Below are 21,236 nucleotides of genomic sequence, written 5' to 3' on the forward strand. Positions count from 1 at the left end.
GGTAGTAGGGCAGTGACAAAATCAGACACCACTTAGGAAGCTATTGTACTAATCCCAGGGGAAAATGATATTGTTTAGTACCAAGGTGATGAAGAAATTGTGAGAAAAGGTCAAATTTGGATTATATGGAGTAAGTGGCAGAACTAGGACTAGACACCAAGGTTTCTGGCATGTAACTGTTCTTATTTATTTACTTTTTGAGACAGGGTCTCACTATATAATTTAGGCTTGCCTATATAGCCCAGGCTTGCTTCAAACTCACATTGATCATCCTGCCTCAGCCTCCTGGGTGCTGGGATTATAGGCATGTGAGACTATATCTGGTTCTTAAGTGTTCTTTTTGACACACTATGTTGCTGAAGAGAACATCCCCAAGACATAATTTGATTTCTCAGTCACAGTTAAGGATTAGATTGTTTCATTTTTCTGCAGTGCTGGAGAAGTGAACCCAGGTCTTCCTGCATGCTAGATGAGTACTACTGAGCTATACTGTCAGGCCTAGAGTTGTAACTTTTGGTACACAAATGAGACACAGCTCATAGTCACTATCCTAAGAAAACTTAGGTAGCTAGAATTGCCCACATTTATAAGTTGACTCAATAAACGAAGGAAATTTTAATGACCTGAACTCTTTATTTCAGCCAGTAAGCCACAAGTCAGCTAACTGAATTTACACTGCTTACCAGTCATAGATCCAGGATCTGGACTCCAGTCAGTCTTCTCACTCTAAAATCCATGACACTACCTCAAAGTGCTTTTTTACACACATATATTCACTAATTGCAGATTGTGGTGGTATACTTCATTTATAAAATGAACATGGTTTTAAAAGATTCCCTTATGCCAAGGTCCCCAAAATGTATTTCATGGAGCATTAGCCTGCAAGGGATAATAATGTTTTCCTCAAAAATAATTAAATAAGTTACAGAAAAAACAAACAGCCTGGCTCTGTTAGAGACCTGGAATGTAAATGGGCATAATGAAGGACTTGAGGTTAAGACATGCAGTTTGGAAAACTCTGAGCTAAAGATCTGCAAACTTTATCACAGTGCAAGTTCCCCAGAGGCAAGACTAATGCTTTTTTGGAAGTTACATGCCCAGAGCAGCAGGAGTGAGGGAAGAGAGAAATAAGACTGGGAATCAAATACAAACTGGTAACACACCTAAGCTAATCACTGCTCCATGAACCATGGAAGAGACACAGCCAATTATTCTGCTACATAGGATGTCCCTGGACAGGCAGATTAGAAAACTGCCCTGGAACAGTCCCTCAGGAAAGAAGGGCAAGGACTTTATCTGCCAGCTCCATCTCACTAGGAAGTGTACATGCCGAAAGCAAACCCTCACACAGTTGAGGTGTCCCTTGGCTCCTTCAGGCAGCTGCTAGGGAAGCCAAATCACACACCCTGTTGTAGGCACTTCATCCTCTGAGTAGGAGGAGCCAGAACCACCAAGGATCCAGCTGGGTTTGTCTGAAAAGTGGCACTGCAGAGGTTGCACCAACAGCAGGTACCACCAAGGCCAGAAGCTGACACTGGGAGAGATGAGAAAGCAGCCCAGGGATGGAGATACAGAGGAAGCCAAAACAATCTGAGGGGACACCCATACACTGAAAATGTAAAAGGGGACAGAATGTACCTTTGAGAGAATGTGCCCAGGAGAGGCACAAGGGACCGAACATACTCAAGAGAGGTATAGGGGACAGAATGTACCTTAGAGAGAGATGAAGGACAGAGTATGCCTAGGAGAGATATGAGAGAATATAGCCTGAGGTATGAGGAACAGAGCATACCAAGGAGAGAGATGTGGGGACAGGCCATTCCAAGAGGTAAAAGGGGACAGAACATGCCTAGGAGGGGTAAGGTGGGACCAAGGTGGAGCTCTCCCATGATTATTTTTAACTAACCCATGTTTCCTGGGGAAAAAATGTTTTATGCATAAATAACCAACTTTCCAAGAAAACATAAACCTATAATGGAAGATTTTATCATGAGAAAAGATTTCAAGTGTCACTAGAACAAGGCCACAAAATTCTTTAGCCAAGGGAAACACAGGCATAAAACAAGTCATCTAGGTCATTCTGACATAAGATGGCACGTTTCCACAAACTCCCTGACACCATAAAGATAACAAAATAACCCCAGTAAAAAGGCTTTTCCTGACTATCACAATTCTTTCCTGGAATGTATAATATAAATGAGCAATGACAAATCAACAATCTGTGCTACTTTTGTCAACAAATCTAACTGTAATAACTCACTTTTGTACCACCTTGCTTTTTTAAATCTATAAACCCAGACTCCAGGCCAGGATGCCATTTGGTTTACTTAGTCTGGGCAACAAGAATGTGTTTCAAAGGTGGTCAAATAAACTCCTTGTTTTCATATTCAGTGTGACTCCCTGAAGCTAACCATCAAGGACTCCATATTTACCTTCACTTAACATTTGCATTTCTTCTCTGGGCGGCCACCCTCTCCCTCTATCCTGGCCCATTGTATGATGTCAGCAATTGCATGTAGGCAAACTAATCAGTAAAGAAAAATAATCTCTGTTCTTGAGAGTTGCAGAACTGACAAACATCATGCAAATAAGCTATCAAGATTAAATGTGCATGGCAAAGAAACAGACCTAAGGACCAGTGGAACAGATTAGAAGATGCAGAAACAACTCCAGACACACTCAGCCATCTCATCTTCGATAAAGGAGCCAAACACCCTCACTGGAGGAAAGATAGCCTCTTTAATAAATGGTGCTGGAAAAATTGGGTTTCAACTTGTCAAAGATTAAAACTAGACCTATATCTCTTACCATGCACTAAACTAAAATCAAAATAGATTAAAGATCTAAATATTAAAACAGAAACGCTGAATCGGCTGGAACAGAGGTTCGGTAGAACTCTTGAAGAAATTGGTGTAGGAAAAGATTTTATGAACAAAACCTCAGTTGCCCATCAACTAGCACAAACAATCAACAAGTGGGATCTCTTCTTATTATAAAGGTTCTGCACAGCAAGAGAAACCACCAGCAGAGTGAAGAGACAACCCACAATGTGGGAGAAAATTTTTACCAGTGATCCCTCAGACAAAGGTCTACTATCTAGAATCTATAAAGCACTTAAAAAAATCAGACCTCCCACATTTAGAGACCCAATCCAGAAATGGGCATCTGAAATGAACAGACATTTCTCAGACAAAGAAGTAGAAATAGCAAATAAACATATGAAAAAATGTTCAACATCACTGGTCATTTGGGAGATGCAAATGAAAACAACGCTGAGATTCCACCTCACTCCAGAAAGAATGGCCACTATCATGAAATCAACCAATAACAAATGCTGGTGGGGCTGTGGGAAAAGAGGAACCCTGCTCCACGGCTGTTGGGAGTGTAGACTGGTGCAACCACTGTGGAAATCAGTATGGAGATACCTCAAATAACTAGGATTGGAAGTCCCATTTGACCCAGCTATTCCCCTTCTGGGTATCTTCCCCCAAAAATTCAAAGAATCATACCACAGTGATATATGTGCACCCATATTCATAGCAGCACAATTTGTAATAGCTAAAACTTGGAAGCAGCCCAAATGCCCATCAACTGGAGACTGCATAAAGAAAATGTGGAGTTTTTTTAATAAAATGGAGTACTACTCAGCCATAAAAATGAGAAATTAGAGACATTTATAGCTAAATGGATGCACACTGAGGTGATACTCTTAAGTGAAATAAATAGGACACACATGTGTAAATACCAAATAGTTTCTCCAGTGTGAGAAACTGAAAGTGTAAATAAGGACTAAAAGGTATAATAGATAATGTGAAATAGGAAGAAAAGGGGCAAAGAGGAAGGAGAAGTGGGAGGGGTAGGGGAAAGGAAAGAAGGGAATGGAATTAATATGAGAAAATGGAAAAATGGAAACAAAGTCTTTGTAAATAGGGAGGGATGGAGGGGTTGAAGGGAGGGCAGGGGAAGGGGGAAAAATAAGAACCAAGATGGATTATGTAAAGGTGCAAATTTCCAATGATGAATGTCATTATATTGTATACCTAAAATGTACCAATAAAATAAAATTTAAAAAAAAAGATTAAACGTGCATCAGGGCCAGGGATTTAGCTCAGTGGTGCCGCACCTGCCTCACAAATGCAAGGTCCTGAGTTCAATCCCCGGTACCAAAAAGAAAAAGATTAAATGTGTATCAAATTTTACCCACCAATCCACAAATACCTATAGCTACTGTGAGAAGGTACTACCAGTCTGTGAACACTGATTGCCCACCAACATAACTTGCTTCTAAATCAGTTTCCCGGCAAGACAGACTTGGAACAAGAGTTCTTCATATCCTTTACCAGTCAGCTTTTTGAATAAAGTTACCGTCCTTGCCTCAACATCTTGTCTGTCAACTTAACTGGCCTGTTATACGGCAATCAGCCAGCCTTGGTTCCAGGGACATTCCCACTTGCTTTTGGGTACCTTCTTATTGCCCAACATGTACCGGAGCCTAAGGAGATTCCAGATGGCCACTCCCAATGCTTCTGCCTAGGACTTCAAGCTAGTGAGAGCAGAAGGTGGCAAACCAGGCCTCGGGCTCTGCAGGATCCAGCTGGAGCCAGCTTGCCAGGCTATATTCCCATGAGCAGATGAAGAGCAAAGAAAGGGCAAAGAGTGGAACGGAGAGAAGAGACCAGGACTCCCAACTTCTCTCAAAATTACATCTAAAATGTTATTTAGAAATGAATTAAATAGAATAAGTCTGTTGTTTTACTTGAAAATGAAATTCAAGCAACAGAGCTTAGTTTGTTTTAAAATTAATGCTTTTGTTATGCTTTGAGGAATATTTTATCAATTACACACCCAAATTAATGTAATAAATTGATCAATGTAATAAATTGATCAATGTAATAAATTGATCATGCACTAGTGGTCAAAATAGATTAATTATTCCCCTCAGTATGCAATTAGCAAAAATGAATCTAACTTGATGACACCTTTTGTATTTTAAACAGAAAATATTTTTCATACGGAAAAATGATTCAGAGAAAAAAATCAACCAAGACTTAAAAACAAAAGACGATGCCATTATTTCTTTTTAAATCAGGACATAAAAATATAAGTTTGCCTCCACGTAAATTAAGAAGAAAAAAAGGGTAAGTCTGCAGGGCACATAATGCACTCTGTGGTCATCACAGTGGTGGTTTTAACTAAACCACAGGGCTGGAGATATGTTTTTTCTCCACAACAGCGATGTACTCAAGCATATGGCACAGCCTTGAATGAGCAGTCTCCCCATGTGCAGAACACAGTTCAATTCTTACAAACCAATTACCCATCTTTCCATGACACCTATCAACCTGCTCACACATTATTTTGTCATCATTTTCATATTACCAGAGAAAATCCATTTTTTCTACATTACATTCATGTAATAATTCTGATTCCAAGTGTGTGTGTGTGTGTGGTTTTTTCCCCATACTAACCAATCCTCCAACTCTGGATACCAACTGAGTGTCCTTCAATTTATCTCATACCACAGGTTTTGGGTTCAGTTCCACAAGACTGTCCTCACTTCAGACACCAATCACTAGTGGTTACCCACACTTCAGAATGTCCAAATTATCTACAAATCAGGGTCCCCACAACACCACCATTATGAGTTTGATAATTTTCTAGAATGACTCACAGAACTCAAAGAAATACTCTTCTTATGATTATCAGTTTATTATAAAGGGTATTATAAAGGATATAGATGAGCAGCCGAAGAAGATGTACAATAGGTAAGGTCCAGGAGGGTCCTGAGCACAGGAGCTTCTGCCCTCATAAAGGTAGAGTACACTGTCCTCCAGGCACATCAATGTGCCCACAGTTTGGAAGCTCTAGGAACTCCACAGTTTAGGGATTTTTATGGCTTCATCACATCAGATGACTGATTATTAACTCAATCTCAGCCCTTGTCCCAAGGGGTAGGGAGTGCTGACAATTAGAAGTTTCAAGTCATGGCTTGGTCTTCATGACAAGACTCCATCCTGAAACTATATTGGTGCCCACCAAGAATCACCTCATTCAAACAAAAAACATTCCTATCAAGAGACATTTTGGAGAGATTAAAGAGCTTTGTGTCATGTCAGGAATTGAGGTCAAAGACCTGCAGAACAAAAGAATTACTGCTACGAATCAGGATATTACAAGGTTTTTTGGAGCTCTGAACAAGGAACTGAGGATGAAGATATAATATATATTTCTTATTAAACTGCAATATCACAGCATCTCAACACACTTTCATTACAGATTGACGTCTACAGACTGGTTTAACTGATGACTGGTAAGCTGCTCCCTAAGGACATATGGGAAAGTGTAATAATCAGATGGATAAACTACCTCCAGAACAACTTGAAGGAAGTCCACCTGTAAACTGAAATGTCTTGGATAGAATTTAGACACTCATAACCTTTAATTCCAAAGGGCCTAGGTATCCTTGACCTTATTTATCTTCTTGGCCTTTTTTCTTCCAATATCTTATCTATACTGATCTTATTGGGGTGTGCAGCATTGTCCACTAAACACAAAACTAGACAGAATTGTTAAAATTCTATTACATGCCTACTATGGAGCCTTATGTGGCAGGTGGATAAATATTTGTCAAAAGGAAGTAAATTGTGAAAATATATATTATCCAAAAAGGTTTTATTTCTGTAAAATAAGAGGAATAGAAAATTTAAAAAGCCGAAGAGATTATACGTATGATGGTTACAGGACTAGCCTCTATGCCCTACTGCCTGTCAGTTCTAAGCAAAGGCCTCAGGTTATGACATAACGGGTAAGTCCTCCCCCTCGGACCTCTGACAGCCTCCGGCAGTGTCGCAAAATATTCAGGATCACATGAAATCTCTTGTCAGCCTTCAGAGTTGTGAACTCCTTTATGTCAGCTTCCACTATAAAAAAATGACCTGAAAATAAAGAAATTAATGCTAACTTTTTTAAGGCCAACTTTTAAGATGAGTCTTTAAGGTACTAAATTGTGACTATGAATGGCATTAATCATTCTTACTGTCATTATCCAATCAACATCAGAAATTGTATTCTTGATAAAATAATTATTCTATCAACTGAAGTTGCATGGTATTACTGTAGCATTTTAGCACTGTAGCCCTGCTTATTAGCTTACTAGCTATCAGTTGATACCTCCAGAACAACTCACTTGTCCAGAGGCATTATGCAGTAGAGGTTAACAGAATGGAACTCATAGGAGCTCTACCACTCAGCTGGATGACTTACATAAGTTAAACAATCTTTGTGTAGTCTACAAAATGGAATAAGGAAAGCTGGGTACAGTGGCCCCTGCCTATAATGTCAGCACTCAGGAGACTGAGACAAAAGAATCACGAATTCGAGGCAGTCTGACATAGCGAGTCCACAGCTAGCCTGGACTAAATAGAAATACCCTATCTAAAAAAGGGGGCCAGTAGAGAAGGACACTATGAGGACTAAACCCCTTAGCACAACAGTAAGTGCATAATTAACTGTTATCACTACTATTCTTCTAAAACATTGGATATAGTTTCATAAGAGACTCTAAAGCAGCATTTCTCAGTTTGAGCACTGAAGACATTCTGGGGGTTGCCCTGTGCATTGTAGGGTAGCATCTCTGTCCCCTATCCCAGCTGTTACCACCAAAATGTCTCCAGCATGACAAATTTCCCCAGTTGGAAAACTATCCATGGTTGAGGATTAACTCTCTTGCGTTAGAATTTTCTAGAATGAGCTTTGTTTCTCATGATCAATTACACTCCAGTTGATATATGCACAGATATATAGTATCATTTTACCTTTAGTGTCCTTTGTTTCTTCATTGATAAATCTTTGATAGAGATTTCTGGTTACAGAATTCATAGACTTTTTTGGTTGATGAACAATCTTATATTTGTTAACTACCGCCTTGTTGATTTCTTTAATAACATCATTAATTTGACAATAAGTTAAGCGGGATTTCATGTACCTGTAAAAAAATTATATATTTTTAAAAAATCACTACACAAATTACTTTCTTTGAAAAACATAAATACTATAACTTTGTACAGTATCAAAGTATACTTTATAAAGTATCCTTTATAAAAACAACTATATCAACTTCTGAATAGTCCAGACACACCTCACTAGCTAAAAATTAAACAGAGATGACAACATATCAATGTCCACCTTCCCTAATTATACCTGAGTGCCTTAATCTCTATTTTCTACCTACACAGTATTAATACTATTACAGACCACTAAGTTAGACAGAAATATAATAGGCAGTCAGACAAGACTGAGCCCTTGCGACAGTCAAGACAAAAGGTAAAAACACTACAACTGTGGCTGGAGACACATCAGCTGGAGGCCAGGCCTCACAATAATGACACAAGGACCAGGCCTACATACCTTCCCAAGGGATGAGGTAAGTGATAACACCTGGTCTAGTACAGTCTAGCTTGGCATCAGTTGCCTCAGTGGGTGACCAAGACCCCAGATCCATCACCTCCCTCAGAAGTTCTTTGTTTTTTCCAAGTACTCTTACTATGGGACTTGCTTCCCCACTGGCTCATTATTACTTAAGTGATGTTACTTGCAACCTTATTGGCTGATCATAGCTATAACCCATGTTGTAACAAGGGTTTTGCTCTATAAAACTTCCCTGGAAAGTGGGGTCCCTGCCTACTCATTCGGGTCCTCTCCTGGCTCTCAAGAGCTATCTTCTCATAAATATTTTACTACTCTTAACCTCTGTTGTTCCTAGAATTCATTTTTTTATTTTCAGAGAACATGAATTGGCATATAAGATATCTAACGGGTTGGGAGATATAATATTTTCATATTTCATCTCCTGTATCAATACTACAACTTAAAACAAGTTCTCGAATTCTATTTCAAACAGACTGAATAACTGCAAGATACAACTTTATTTTAAAAATTTTTTAAAGTGTGCAAAAGAAAGAAAATTTTAAATGTTGAGAAAGTATACACCTCACACGAGTTTTCTGGAAAAACTGTTATGTATGTAGAGAGGGTTAAAAAAAGAAAGAAGAGAAGGAAGAGAAGATAAAAGTAGACAAAGAAAACCAGAAGATGACATTAAGACACAGAACTGATGGGTCAAGAGATATAAAGCATGAGAAGCTTCTCAATTTAAGCACAAAGGTAGAGAATCAGTGAGTAGCATGCTTTTTTTTATGGGCTAGCTCAAATTCTTTCAAAACATTTCTTTAACTTCTGCCATCAACCTGGATCTCATTCTTGTCTGTCCTCACTGTCACCATGGATCTAGTCTTAGAATAAAAATAGGAGATTCTCAATTTTGAGGGGTTAGGACACACCAAAACCAAAACTTAATGATTGCCTCAGTCTTCCCCTCAACAAATTGTGGGTTCATTATCTTAAACTCTGCCTGAAGAGTTTCTATTCGAAGTGGCAGTTTTGAAACACAAGTTCTTTAATATAAAACAATAAAGGAATTTAAAGGAGAATGTTCATCTTTCCAAAAACATTCATTTTCATTACTTTTCATTTCAAAATTCAATTTTTCAGATCTGCTTTTTCTAACATTTTCCAAACACTTGATACCATTGCTTTCCACAATGCACTGATAAATTCCTTCAAGTCTTCTTGACTATGCCCTTTATTTCCTCAATACTCAGTCTCCATCCCTGCCAACATTTCCCACTTTTAATTCCATCCTCAGTATTAACTTTAAATAAATAAATAAGTTTATCCTAATCTCATTTTATCTCATTTACTATACAAATCCCTAGTTTAAAAATGAATACTCTACCACAGCTATTCTAATTTCCTTCAACTTTTCACAAAATCATTTTCTAAACTCTTTCACTTCACTGTTCCTTGTAACCCTTTGCTCTTCCCTTTAACTCAGCTGATATGCAGCAACCACAATAAGCAAATCTGAATAGCATCATCGTGTGAAACCATTTCATGAAAACAAAGCTAAAAATAAGGGGAAATGATCAATAAAAAAAAAATTAAAGAGAATTGTCAATCCCTAGTCTCAGAATTATAAAATAGCCAGATATTTTTCAAGTGACTAAGTGGCAACAATTTTTAAAACAGCAGGTAAGATGAGCAAAGGTCAGATGGTTAAGAGTATTTTTACATACCATTAACAGAAATAAAAACTGGTTTGTAAAGCTCTGACATGTAAAGAGCCAAGAAGCCATCATTCCAGCCCTCACATGAACAAAATGAAAATTAGTACAATAATTCTTCCTACAGCCATCACAAAATTGAGGGTATGGAGCAAAGCACTGCCCCAAAACTGGAGAAACAAGCAAATACAAAAAAAAGAAAAAGAAAATCACAGCTTCCTAGTGAGACCAGGAATTAGACAAAAAATAGGCAGTTAAGACAAACACCTGAGTGAACCAAGATAAGCTCTAGAAACTTGGAACACAAGGGTAAAAGGCTCACTGAATTCTTCCCAGGGAAGTTGGAGTGCTGTGCTGGGGAAATCTGTTCTGACATCAGAGGCCTAGCTAAAAATGGTACCCACAGTGTTTCAAAGGGCAAGAGCCTGGGGTAAACTGAGATAGGCCCCAGAAGTTGGAGTGCAAGTAAAGTCTGTTCTGACCAGCAGCCTACCCCTCAACTTGGGCACCTCCTCCATGTCCTCTCTTGAAGCCCTGGCTAGCGAAAACTTTTCTAATAAAGTACATTTGGTTCATTCCTCACTATTATGGCTGTGGACTTCATTCTTTATTGTCCTCAGGTCAAGAGCTCAGAGGGAGGAGAAAATTGGTAATGCTAGAAGCCACTGGAACTAGTAACTATAGGAATATTTAAACAGTAGCTAACAAATTGCTGAGGCTCATTTTGGACTAGCTTGAGACCTGAAAACTCCTAAGCACTCACTTTACCAAGCCCCTATACTCTCATGAATTTTATCTTTAAGACATCCCCAACCTCAGGTTTTCATGGTTAAATCCAGAGAAAAATTCTCTTGAGCTTTAGCAACAATGAAGGAAAATATATCATTTTGAGATAGACCAGGTAACCAGTGTGAATTACTACTACAGCAGTTCTGTTCTCTAAAACAAAGACCTGTCCTCAAGGGAAGACATTTTACCAGAGCCTGAAGGGACCTAGGGCAAGAGTAATCAGACAACTTGATGACAATGAGCCCCCTCTAGCTTAGAGATACACCAGAAGGTCACAGCTCAGAGTTAAACCCACAAAAACTCTGAGATTCAGTCATTAATGATAGAACACTTCTCATCTATAGTATCACCACACCAGACAAGTTTCCAGTACATTAGCAATAGATTAAAGATAGAAGATATCTTTTGAGCAAGATACAAGACACCAAACCTATTCAGTAATGAAGAATGAGTTTCTAGGAAAACCAGAGACAACAGGAGAGATGAAATAGAAACTAGAAGAAATTCAATCTTCTTGACATCTACAGCCCATCTCCTAAACACAGCAACATAGAGCTTCACACTAAAAGCCTGTATTCTTCAGTTTGTCTTAATGAATGGATGTATTTCGTCCAGCTTACTTTCCTTTTCTTTTTTGGTGCTGGAGACTAAACCTTGTCTAGCTTGCAATAAAAAATTATAAGGTATAAGAAAAAACAGCCTGAAGAGACAAAGCAAGCATCAGAAGCAGACTCAGAAATGATGTATTTTGAGAGTATCAACCACTAATTCAAATAACTTTGTTTAATATGCTAAGGACTTTAATTTTTTTTTTTTTCTTTTTGAGACAGAGTCTTACTGTGTAGTCCAGGCTAGCCTCAAACTCACTGAATAGCCTAGGCTGGCCTTGAACTCACTGCTATCCTCCTGCTTCAGCCTCCTGAGTGCTGGGATCACAGGTGTGCACCACCATGCCCAGCTTAAGGACTTTAATTTTAAAAGGACAAAAATGCAAGAACAGATCTACAAAGAAAGCAAGGATGGAAACTCCAAAATCAAAAGGAAATATTACAAGTCAACTCTTTAACAGAAATGAAGCAGGTTTTGATGGGCTTGTGAAAACTATTGTAGACAAGATCAATATTTGAACAAAGCATATTATAATTAATATGATCAAGCTTTATAATTTAAACAATCATTATGTTGACTGTTATAGAGTTCAACATTAAAATTTATCTTAAATACTTACGAAGGAACTCCATTGAACTCATCAGTAGATATAAATAGCATTTCTTTAATAATTTTTTGTTCTTTTGGAGGCTTCTTTGTGGATTCAGGTTGCTCAACTTTGGCTGGTTCTTCAGAGTCAAGATCGGATCCATTAACCCTACAGAGTGGAGTAATACAGGTAATTGTCAGAATGAAGCAGCATACTGGAAATTTTTCTCAACTGAAAATAATCATTAAACACATAATTCATTCTGTAATAATAAGTTTTTAGTCAAGTTTTTCTATACCTACATCTAAATAATGAAAAGAATATTAAAAATTTCTCTAAATCTTCAATAATATAGCTATAATGACTTAAGATATCCAAAACATGGTATACGTAGGATATATGTTAGATTCTTTTTTTTCAGTACTGGAGATGGAACCTAAGTCCTTGTACATGCTAGGTAAGTAGGCAAGTGTTCCACCGCTAAGCTACAGGCCTAGACTTGTTAATTTTATGAAAGGGTCTTACTAAATTATGCAGACAGGCTTTGAATTTCCTATATTCCAGGCTGAGCCTCCCAAGTAGCTGGGATTATAGGTATGCACCACCATGCCTGGCTTATGCTAGACATTTTTTTTTTGGTACTGGGGATTGAACTCGGGTCTTTCCGCTTGCGAGGCAGGAGGAGGAACCACTGAGCTAAATCCCTGGCCCTATGCTAGACATCTTCATCAAGAGTCCCACTGGCTCCTCAAAGTCAATATATAAAGAGTTGAACAGTCTTAGATCCAAACAGCACCTCTCCCTGACTTCCACAGATCTGAATGTACAAACATCATCTTCCACTTATTCTAATTTATCTCGTTGGTTGCTGTCAGTCACTGCTTATTGCACACTCATTTTAATTGCTAGCAATAACCATGGGTCACCTTTGGATTCAGTCTGCCCAATTTTATTTAGTGAGAAGCCTAATATAACTCCCATTCCACTAGTAAATGAAGTCTATAAACAGGCTGTAACTTCTAGATCAATGATGGCAAATCTTTTAAAATTTTCAATGATACAAACAGCCCATTTTGGCACATGTACCGTAGTTTCATCACCACTGTTCTAGGTTAAGTGCCAGCGAAAAAAATAGACTTCTGTTGCCGTAGTGGCTTGACTGCTTTCAAAAAGAAGACACTGGTTACAGGAAACAGTAGATCCAACACAGAAGTAAGCCAAAAAGATCCCCAGAAACATAACAAATGAGAACCCAAGATGACAGGAGACAACCAGACACAGCATAGCCAGGCCTGACTGGGTGTTGTGGACTGTCAAGACAAAAATATCCAATGAGAAGTCGCCATCATTCTAACATAAATTGCTAACATAAGACTCCATGAAGTGATTTTTTTCCTGTATTTATCTCAATTATGTGCTGAGGAAGTTCTCAGTTGTTTCTGCATGCCCTGCTGTGTGTATCAGTAGAAAACACCTTTTCAACCTACAGAAAGGTTCTGTTTTGACCCAGCCCTGAGAGCTGGAGGTAGGCCATATTGAGCTCCCATTCTCCTAGCCACATTCCTGTTTGATAGCCCATATCTACCATGACAGATACCCTCTGACAACCTCTGTTCCATAATATTCACTCATGACCTTGCCCACTAGTCTCCTCTTCTTGCAGGAAAATTCCAACCACCCTGATCACGCCTAGGGACACTGTTGAGCTCCTGGAGACCTTCAACCATCAACATGACTGTGGCTCTTTTCCTATGTTCCAAGGCTTGTGGCTGCCTTTCAACTTTTCAAGTTTAATCAATATTCTCTTTATGGAAACACAAATGTAAAGGCAAGATTATCATAAAGGCCAGGAGAGTGATTACCTCTGTGACAAAAGGCAGGTCTGCACCAGAAAAAGTGTTTTAAGGTATTGGTAATGTCCGGTTTCTTAACCTGACTAGTAGATACATAGATGTTTATTATTCTTTAATTTATTTAATATTTAATTTAAATATTTCAATCACTTTCCTGTACATATGGAACATTTCAAAAACTAACTTAGCCATGAAATGTTTTTATCTATTCAAAGCACTTTTTAGAGCTAAACTTTTGGTGGCCGAGGACTGGAGAGATGGAAATAAAAATATACTGTACTGGAAAGACAAAATATAGGACTTTGCAAATCAGAGAGACAAAAGATGATGGAAGATCCTACTCAGAGCCAGGCAATGAGAACAAAGGAGAGGCAGAATGGATAGGTAATGGCTAAGAGAGTATGACAGGATGAAGGTGCCAAGTCCCTGCTCAGGTGACAGGAGGATGAGGGGAAACAGTTTGGATGGATAGATAACTAGAGAGTTAGTGAGTCCAGCCTTAGAATTGCAAAGTTTGAAGAGAAATAATTCCCTCAACAAATTCCCTGAAAGCCAAGAAATCACCAGAAATAGATATCACATCAAGGCTGCAGCTGGACATTTGAGAGCATTGACAGTGGGGTCAGGTAAGCAGGAGTGAAACAGCTTCAGGTAACACTTTTAATTTAAGAAAGGGAAGAGAAGGAGAGGCAGCCACCTCAGGGATATGGAATGACAGGAAAGAAAGCACAGTGGCAGTCCAGGGCACAATACAATCTCAAAACAAAACGGGTAACCAACGTGAGATCTGGAAAACAGAATTGGGCCTAAAGGACTTCAGATTTCTTTGTGAACTGAAAGCAATCAGGTTCACAAGCATGGTGGTAATGACAGCCAAAAGCCAGACAGTAGGGGCTCTGAGACAAAGGCAAACACAAACATACACTGCCAGTGAAGAGACAGAGAGAACCAGAATGGATGTGGGGGACAGAAGAAGAGCAGGTTTATTGTTCCTCTGGCTATTTTTCAGAAGGGAAGTTCAACAGGCTGATTCTAACCTAAGGCACTGGTTCTCAAGGGTCAGGGAGATTTTGCCCAAAAAGGACATTTGGCAATGTCTGAAGACTTTTTCCATTGTCACAACAAAGAACTGACCTCAAAAGGTAATGAGGCTGAGTTTGGGAAACTGCTCTAAGGGGAAGAACAAGCGGGAAGAGAGCCTAAGGAGCCTTGCTCTCAGGAAAGGTAGACATTTCTCTCAAAGATGTAGAATAAGAAAATTGGTCAACACGGCTGGGGATTTAGCTCAGTGGTTCCGCGGCCTGCCTCGCAAGCGGAAGGACCCAAGTTCAATCCCCAGTACCAAAAATAAAAAATAAAAGAAAATTGGTCAACATAGGGAGTCATAATGTTGTTTCTGGTGCAAGTGACAAAAAACTGAGTAATCAACAAAACTGCAAGTACATGATTCAGGAAAAGGCTTTGAGGTATTTGTTTACATGGGTTTATAAATCTAGACAGTAAGAATAATCATAAATATACTTACAAGTTCTGGGTTACTGTCACTGGAGGCAAATGGGAAGGAATGTTTTCATTCAGATGTTCTACATCCTTATAATCTTCTTCAAGAGAGTGACAGAGTTCCTAAAATTTTTTAAAAATGCTCATGAATAAGCTTCTTTCCTCCCTATGTCGTAAGATATTATAAAGACAGAAAAGACTATGAGCCATAACCACAGTGACTGTGAATGCAACAATATTTAATAAAACAAAAACAGACAAAAAAACAAGGAGATTTGGGACTGGCAATGTATCTCAGTGGTAGAGCATTTTCCTAGCATGTATGAGACCATAGGTCCAATCCCTAGGGGGAGGTGAGGGGATTGGATTCTAGAGCTGTTTTTTGGATGGTGATATATTTTTCTCTATTGGATTTTTCAGAGGACAATCTTTGTAATCACATTACAGCTACAAGGCAACTACTTTACAACTACTTTAACCGAGGCAAGAAATAGATGAAAAGATTGATGTTTTTCATTCTAGCAAATTGCTTTTGTTGTGTGCTTTTAGCACACATTCCCCATGTTCCCTACATGACAGCACCAGAGCAAGAATGCCCACACAGATGACAAGCATGAGATGCAGCCTGGAATGACTTCCACATCAATTTTTATATTCCAGCTTAATAAAAATTTCTTAACTGTGTTTTTTTCCTTTAACTTCCCCTAGAACTTGAGACAATGAACTTATGCAAAATTTAATAAGAAAAATATTCTGTGCCTTTGGATTCTTGTCATCTGACTTTCAATTTTCCCTTGAATATTCTCTAGACCCACATCAAACCCTGGGTGTTCTTGGATAGGTTAGAACTGAAATACCAATATTGAATTTATGACATCTTCCTTTTGAAGAGCTAAGTGATACTCATAGACACTAATTTCATTTTGACTAATAGTAGGATAGGCACAAACATGCCCACTGCTATAGCTGAAAATATTTACAGATCTTAAGTGTTACAAAGTTGAATGTGACCATAGGCTATGTTGTGCAATTCTATTAAGCACTTCAATAGTTCTAACAACTGCATGAGGTAATTATAGTGCAGACTGAATATAAGTACACAAAACTTGTATTAGTTGAAATTAATTAGAAGTCTTATTTAGAACAAAATGTGCATGTGAGGCTCAAGTTTTTCTTTATTGAAGAATACTTATATTATATTTTATAAAAATATAGAAATGCAGAAAGAGAGCTAGCAAACAGCCCCATATTATTGTTCAAATGAAGATCCTCAGATCCCAAGAATTGAGATGGTTTTCTCAGGATGACACAGGGTGTCAAAAACAGCCAAAGTGAGAATCCACATCTCCTCCAAGAGGATGTTCTTTATACATCACTCTCCTGGATACCATTTGTTTATATTAATCCTACCAAGAATTATTTAGAAAACCTACTTTTTTTCATAAAGTATAATTCCTCTGGCCATCAGCATAAAGAAATGGCTCTGGAGCCCCAGAATCCATTATACTAGGAACATAAAACACAAATGGCACTCTATACCATTAGTAATTTACAAAACTAAGAACATTATAAACTAAAAGATCTTACAAATTACTTGATTAGACAGCTTTAATTGTTGCCTTTTTTTTTGCTTCATTAGAAAAGCATTACCTTGAGTGAACTGTTGGTTTGTTCTTGATATTGAATTTCCAATTCAAGTTTATTTAGAAGTTCATTTACTATAATGATCTCATCTCCTATTTTATTTAATACAGTCTTCAAGGTAGGTTCCTGGCCTGTTATAAGCAAAGTAGAAAACAAAGCATAATTATATATATGTATGTATGTGTGTGTGTGTGAATGTGTGTGTGTATATATATTATATTATATATATATATACCCATGAAAACTCTTGGGACAGAGAGCCAAACTTTAGAGACATGGAGGGTAGAGAAAGGACTTTTGCTTCAGCCCTAGGACCTGTTTCCATGGATAATCTGAAAACCTCATTTCAAAGTAATATGGAAGAGAAGTGTGGGGGTGGGGGGCATCTACAAAATGTTCCTGCTTTTGTTTCTGGCAAAGTCTTCCACTATAATAAAACACCTAGAAATACTAAATAAAAGAAACACCTTTCTACATGCCTAGCTGAGCTGTCACAATAATTAGTTAAATTTCCAAGGGATCCAAAATGAAGAGGGACCCACAGATGAAGCATCATTTGTGAGCTGATGCTGCTGCAGCTCCATCCTAGGGGGTGCAGAGGGATACTGAAGAGAAGGCTGTCAGACTCAGAAACTGGATATATTTCACTTTAAGGAGGACTAGATCCAAGGTTTTGAGGCCTCAAAACACAGGGTTGGAAATGACTATCTCAAATGGGATCAGGATCCCTCTTCACTGAAAGTATGTCCTGAAAAAGTCTAAAAAGGCCAGGGAAATAACCTTATGTTTTGGACTGGCCCTCAGGTGTGCATGTGGATGGAGTGGGGGTAAGGTTGAGAGTTCTCTTTGGAAATTTGGAATATAAGTTTGGGATTCATATTTATACTTTATACACTACTCAAAGTTGCTAACCAGAAAAGAAGAACATAAAAAGTCACAGGCTAGTGATAACTCTGGAAAATAAAACATGAGACATATACAAAGCAGCATGTTGTCATCTTCCCAGCCCCATCTCCTAGCACCTCTCTCTAGCTTCATAAATTTGATGAGAAAATCTGAGTCCCTTCCTCCCTAGAAATAAAGTAATTTAATAATTTAAGAGAACAAAAACACAAAAGAAAAATTATCCTCACAATTAAATATTTCCATATGCATTTCCGGCAACCAAACAATGAGATACATATAAATAAAAGCATACTTTGGCCATTTCTGTAGATTATGGAGGCAGTAGAGGCTATATCTCAGCCAGAAGTCAGAGACACCAGTACCTACTGCCTAAGGTTACTGCAAAGATATGAAACTACATAGTAAATGCTAACTACTATTCATCATTTTAATGAGAAGTATATTATTTTATCTAATGGAGCAATGTGAATTGCTCTTCACATTCAGTTTATAACTGTTAAAACAAAATAAGAATTCTGATGTTCCTACTGAGAGCAATTTCAGAGTTAAATAACTAGATGGATACAGTATCTCTTCCCTATATACTGCTATCTCAAATTTTTATAACCAAGTAATAAGAGAAAAACAATAGTCACTTAAATTTTAGGGCTTTCATTATGATTTATAGTAATACAATCAATTGAACAAACTCACTTCTTTTGATAGGATTCATCTAGTAAGGTAATGCACCAAAAGTACAAATTACCAGGCTTCATTAAGTAAGCTATGGAAACAAATTGTTCTCCCCATCTACAAAATAACAATTGTCCAATGTAGTAATCTAACAGGTCTGCAGTTTCAGCCAGACCTCTGTTTTGGAGGGGTCATTTGAATCTAATATTACAGATCTGCAAATTACAGAGGTACCTCAGTTCATGAACACTTTTGTTTGAGAACAATTTGGATTGCAAACAAAAACATTTAGCAAAATTGTATTTTTGTTTGCAAATTCTACATTGGGTGACAAACATGACAGTGGCCATCTTTCCTGCACAAACATAAATGTGCCAACTTTTCCAAAACTGTGGAACAAATTAAGTTCTTGAACCAAGGTACTACTATGATTAAAAAATAAAGTTGATGTGCAAATTTATTATGATAAAGACATATTGCCATTAATTCCCCTCAAAATACTCCTTCTCTCTTCAAACACACATATGCCATTGTTCTTGCCCCTTTCTGAAGCAATTCTTTAAGTCCTCCTTAGTGTCTTCAGTTGTGATGTTATGGCTCAGTGTCTTGAATTGATTCGAAACATTTAACTTTCATGGTCATTTTGACTTTGGGGAAGAACCAAAAGTCACATAGTACCCGATCTGGTGAATAAGAACACACCATCTTATGTTCTTACAAGCCTGCTCTTTCACTGGATGGCACTAGCCTTGACAAGGATCATCTGTTTCTTTGAATTTTCACTATATCATCCTTTTTCAGGACATCAGAATATTTCAAAGATGGGCATGACCTGTTTATGGATATTTTAAAAATTAATTTCATTTTCCATTAGCTGCCCCTTGATGATATATAGAGATAAGCTTATTCCAAAGTAGGCTATGATATGGCTTATGAGCTACTTCCTTCTGTGTGAATCTTTTCCATTTTAAGGTTTTTTTCTTCCCCTTGGCTTTTAGTGTATCCATTAAGCTCTAGAACCATGCATGCCACATACCTTCAAAACTTACTATTGGTCGATATGCCTCAGAAGAACTTAAGTAAATAAATCTAGTGAATATTTAGTTCGTCATTCAATGTATCTTCTGCAATAGTCAAAAGAGTGATGCTAAAGTGTTTTAAAAACTGCTTGAAATCTAAATTACCTTTTTAAGACACATTCACTTAACCAAATATAGAATAATAATCAAAATGTACTTTGTACCTAAAGTCAGTGAATCTGTTTTACTTACCAAGCTTTCTTAATGACAGAGTTTTTTTAATATTGCCAATCTTTTCATTAACATGACAACATAACCGTTCCAGCTCCGAGGTCATTTTAACTCCTCTGAATGAAAAAATATAAACATGTTTATAAAGGTGAAGAAAGAGGAAGAAGAGGAGAAGGGGGCAGGGACAAGGAACTAGGAGAGGAAGAGGGAGGGAGGAGACAAGCCAGATAAATTTGTTCACTTTCGAAATCCAAGAATGGTAAACAGTGAGTAAATCACATTTCCTTGAAAGAACAAAAAAGCAATTTATTTCAATTCTACAAATTCATTTTCTAACCAAAATACAATACTCGTGTATCTCAGTCTTCTGCAGTTAGTGGACCCCAAACCAGGTTACAGGTAATGATCCTAGGTGATACCTTAATGATTTAGGAAGACAAAAGTACTATTCATCTATAACACAACACAGTACTTCATTTAAAAATGAAAAATATACTTGCATGTTAAAGAAACACTTTAATTTCCAAACGGGCCCAGGGAAACATTTTTCCTAAGGAGTTGTGGATAGGGTTGAGGACAAGGGCTTCAAAACCTGAGATCCGTACAGAGGAGAGGGGAAAAAATTCAGTTCCTGGTCACTCTGAGGGCAAGCTAGAAGGGACTGCTCCAAAGCAACCATTCCAGCCAAAGAATAACAAGTTTAGTCCTCCCCGCTGGGCGGCCCCGCGCCCCGACCTGCCAAATGACACATCCGGCTGCCTCCAAGGCCAAGGACTCCAACAGTAGATTCCTACCTCGCGCAGGTTGGGTACCAAAGAGCCCACTCGTCGCTGAGTTGCCAGCTAGGAAAACTACAATCTCTGTCAGTACCCAGGGATCGCAGGAGGCAGCTCTGGAAGTGAAATTCAAACTACCCGCCAGGCCAAGTGTGCGCAAGCGTACTTCCGATCTCCCAGAGCGCAGGCTCAATGGCCGCAGGAGTTTCTGGGTCTTCCCTGACTTTAGTTGGGCGGGTCTGGGAGGCGGGCTTGGGGGCGGGTCCAAAGGGCAGGCTTGATTGGGACCACCGGACTGCCACTCTGACCCCAGGCGGTTACGTGTGATCTCTGTCAGTCAACCTTCACTGATCTTTACCTGACTATAGCCTGAGAGCTCCAGGGATAAAATGGCAAGGTGCAAAATCTGCTGCAGGGATAGTCACCACGGCAACTTTTGCTCATCTCAATGGCCGGGCACAAGTCAATGAAATTAGACACTCCAAAGGTGAGGCCCAAATTTTAGCTTATTTTTAAAATACCCCAAA

The 21,236-nt window shown here is 38.4% G+C and overlaps 1 protein-coding gene across 1 annotated transcript; it reads right to left on the reverse strand.

Annotated features, from left to right (window-relative positions):
- Window positions 1-5,685: 5,685 nt before the first annotated feature.
- Ska1 (spindle and kinetochore associated complex subunit 1) lies at window positions 5,686-20,919 on the reverse strand. Its single transcript, XM_004855157.3, has 7 exons — window positions 20,728-20,919; window positions 19,955-20,049; window positions 17,112-17,236; window positions 15,487-15,584; window positions 12,139-12,276; window positions 7,815-7,984; window positions 5,686-6,935 (listed from the first exon to the last, which is right to left on the reverse strand). The coding sequence occupies exons 2-7, from the start codon at window positions 20,037-20,039 to the stop codon at window positions 6,787-6,789; spliced, it is 765 nt and encodes a 254-aa protein (XP_004855214.1). The 5' UTR covers window positions 20,040-20,049; window positions 20,728-20,919; the 3' UTR covers window positions 5,686-6,786.
- Window positions 20,920-21,236: the final 317 nt, after the last annotated feature.

This window comes from Heterocephalus glaber, unplaced genomic scaffold (assembly GCF_053883595.1).
Source record: "Heterocephalus glaber isolate CG9 unplaced genomic scaffold, H.glaber_assembly_v1.0 deba00000331, whole genome shotgun sequence".
NCBI classification, from domain to species: domain Eukaryota; kingdom Metazoa; phylum Chordata; class Mammalia; order Rodentia; family Bathyergidae; genus Heterocephalus; species Heterocephalus glaber.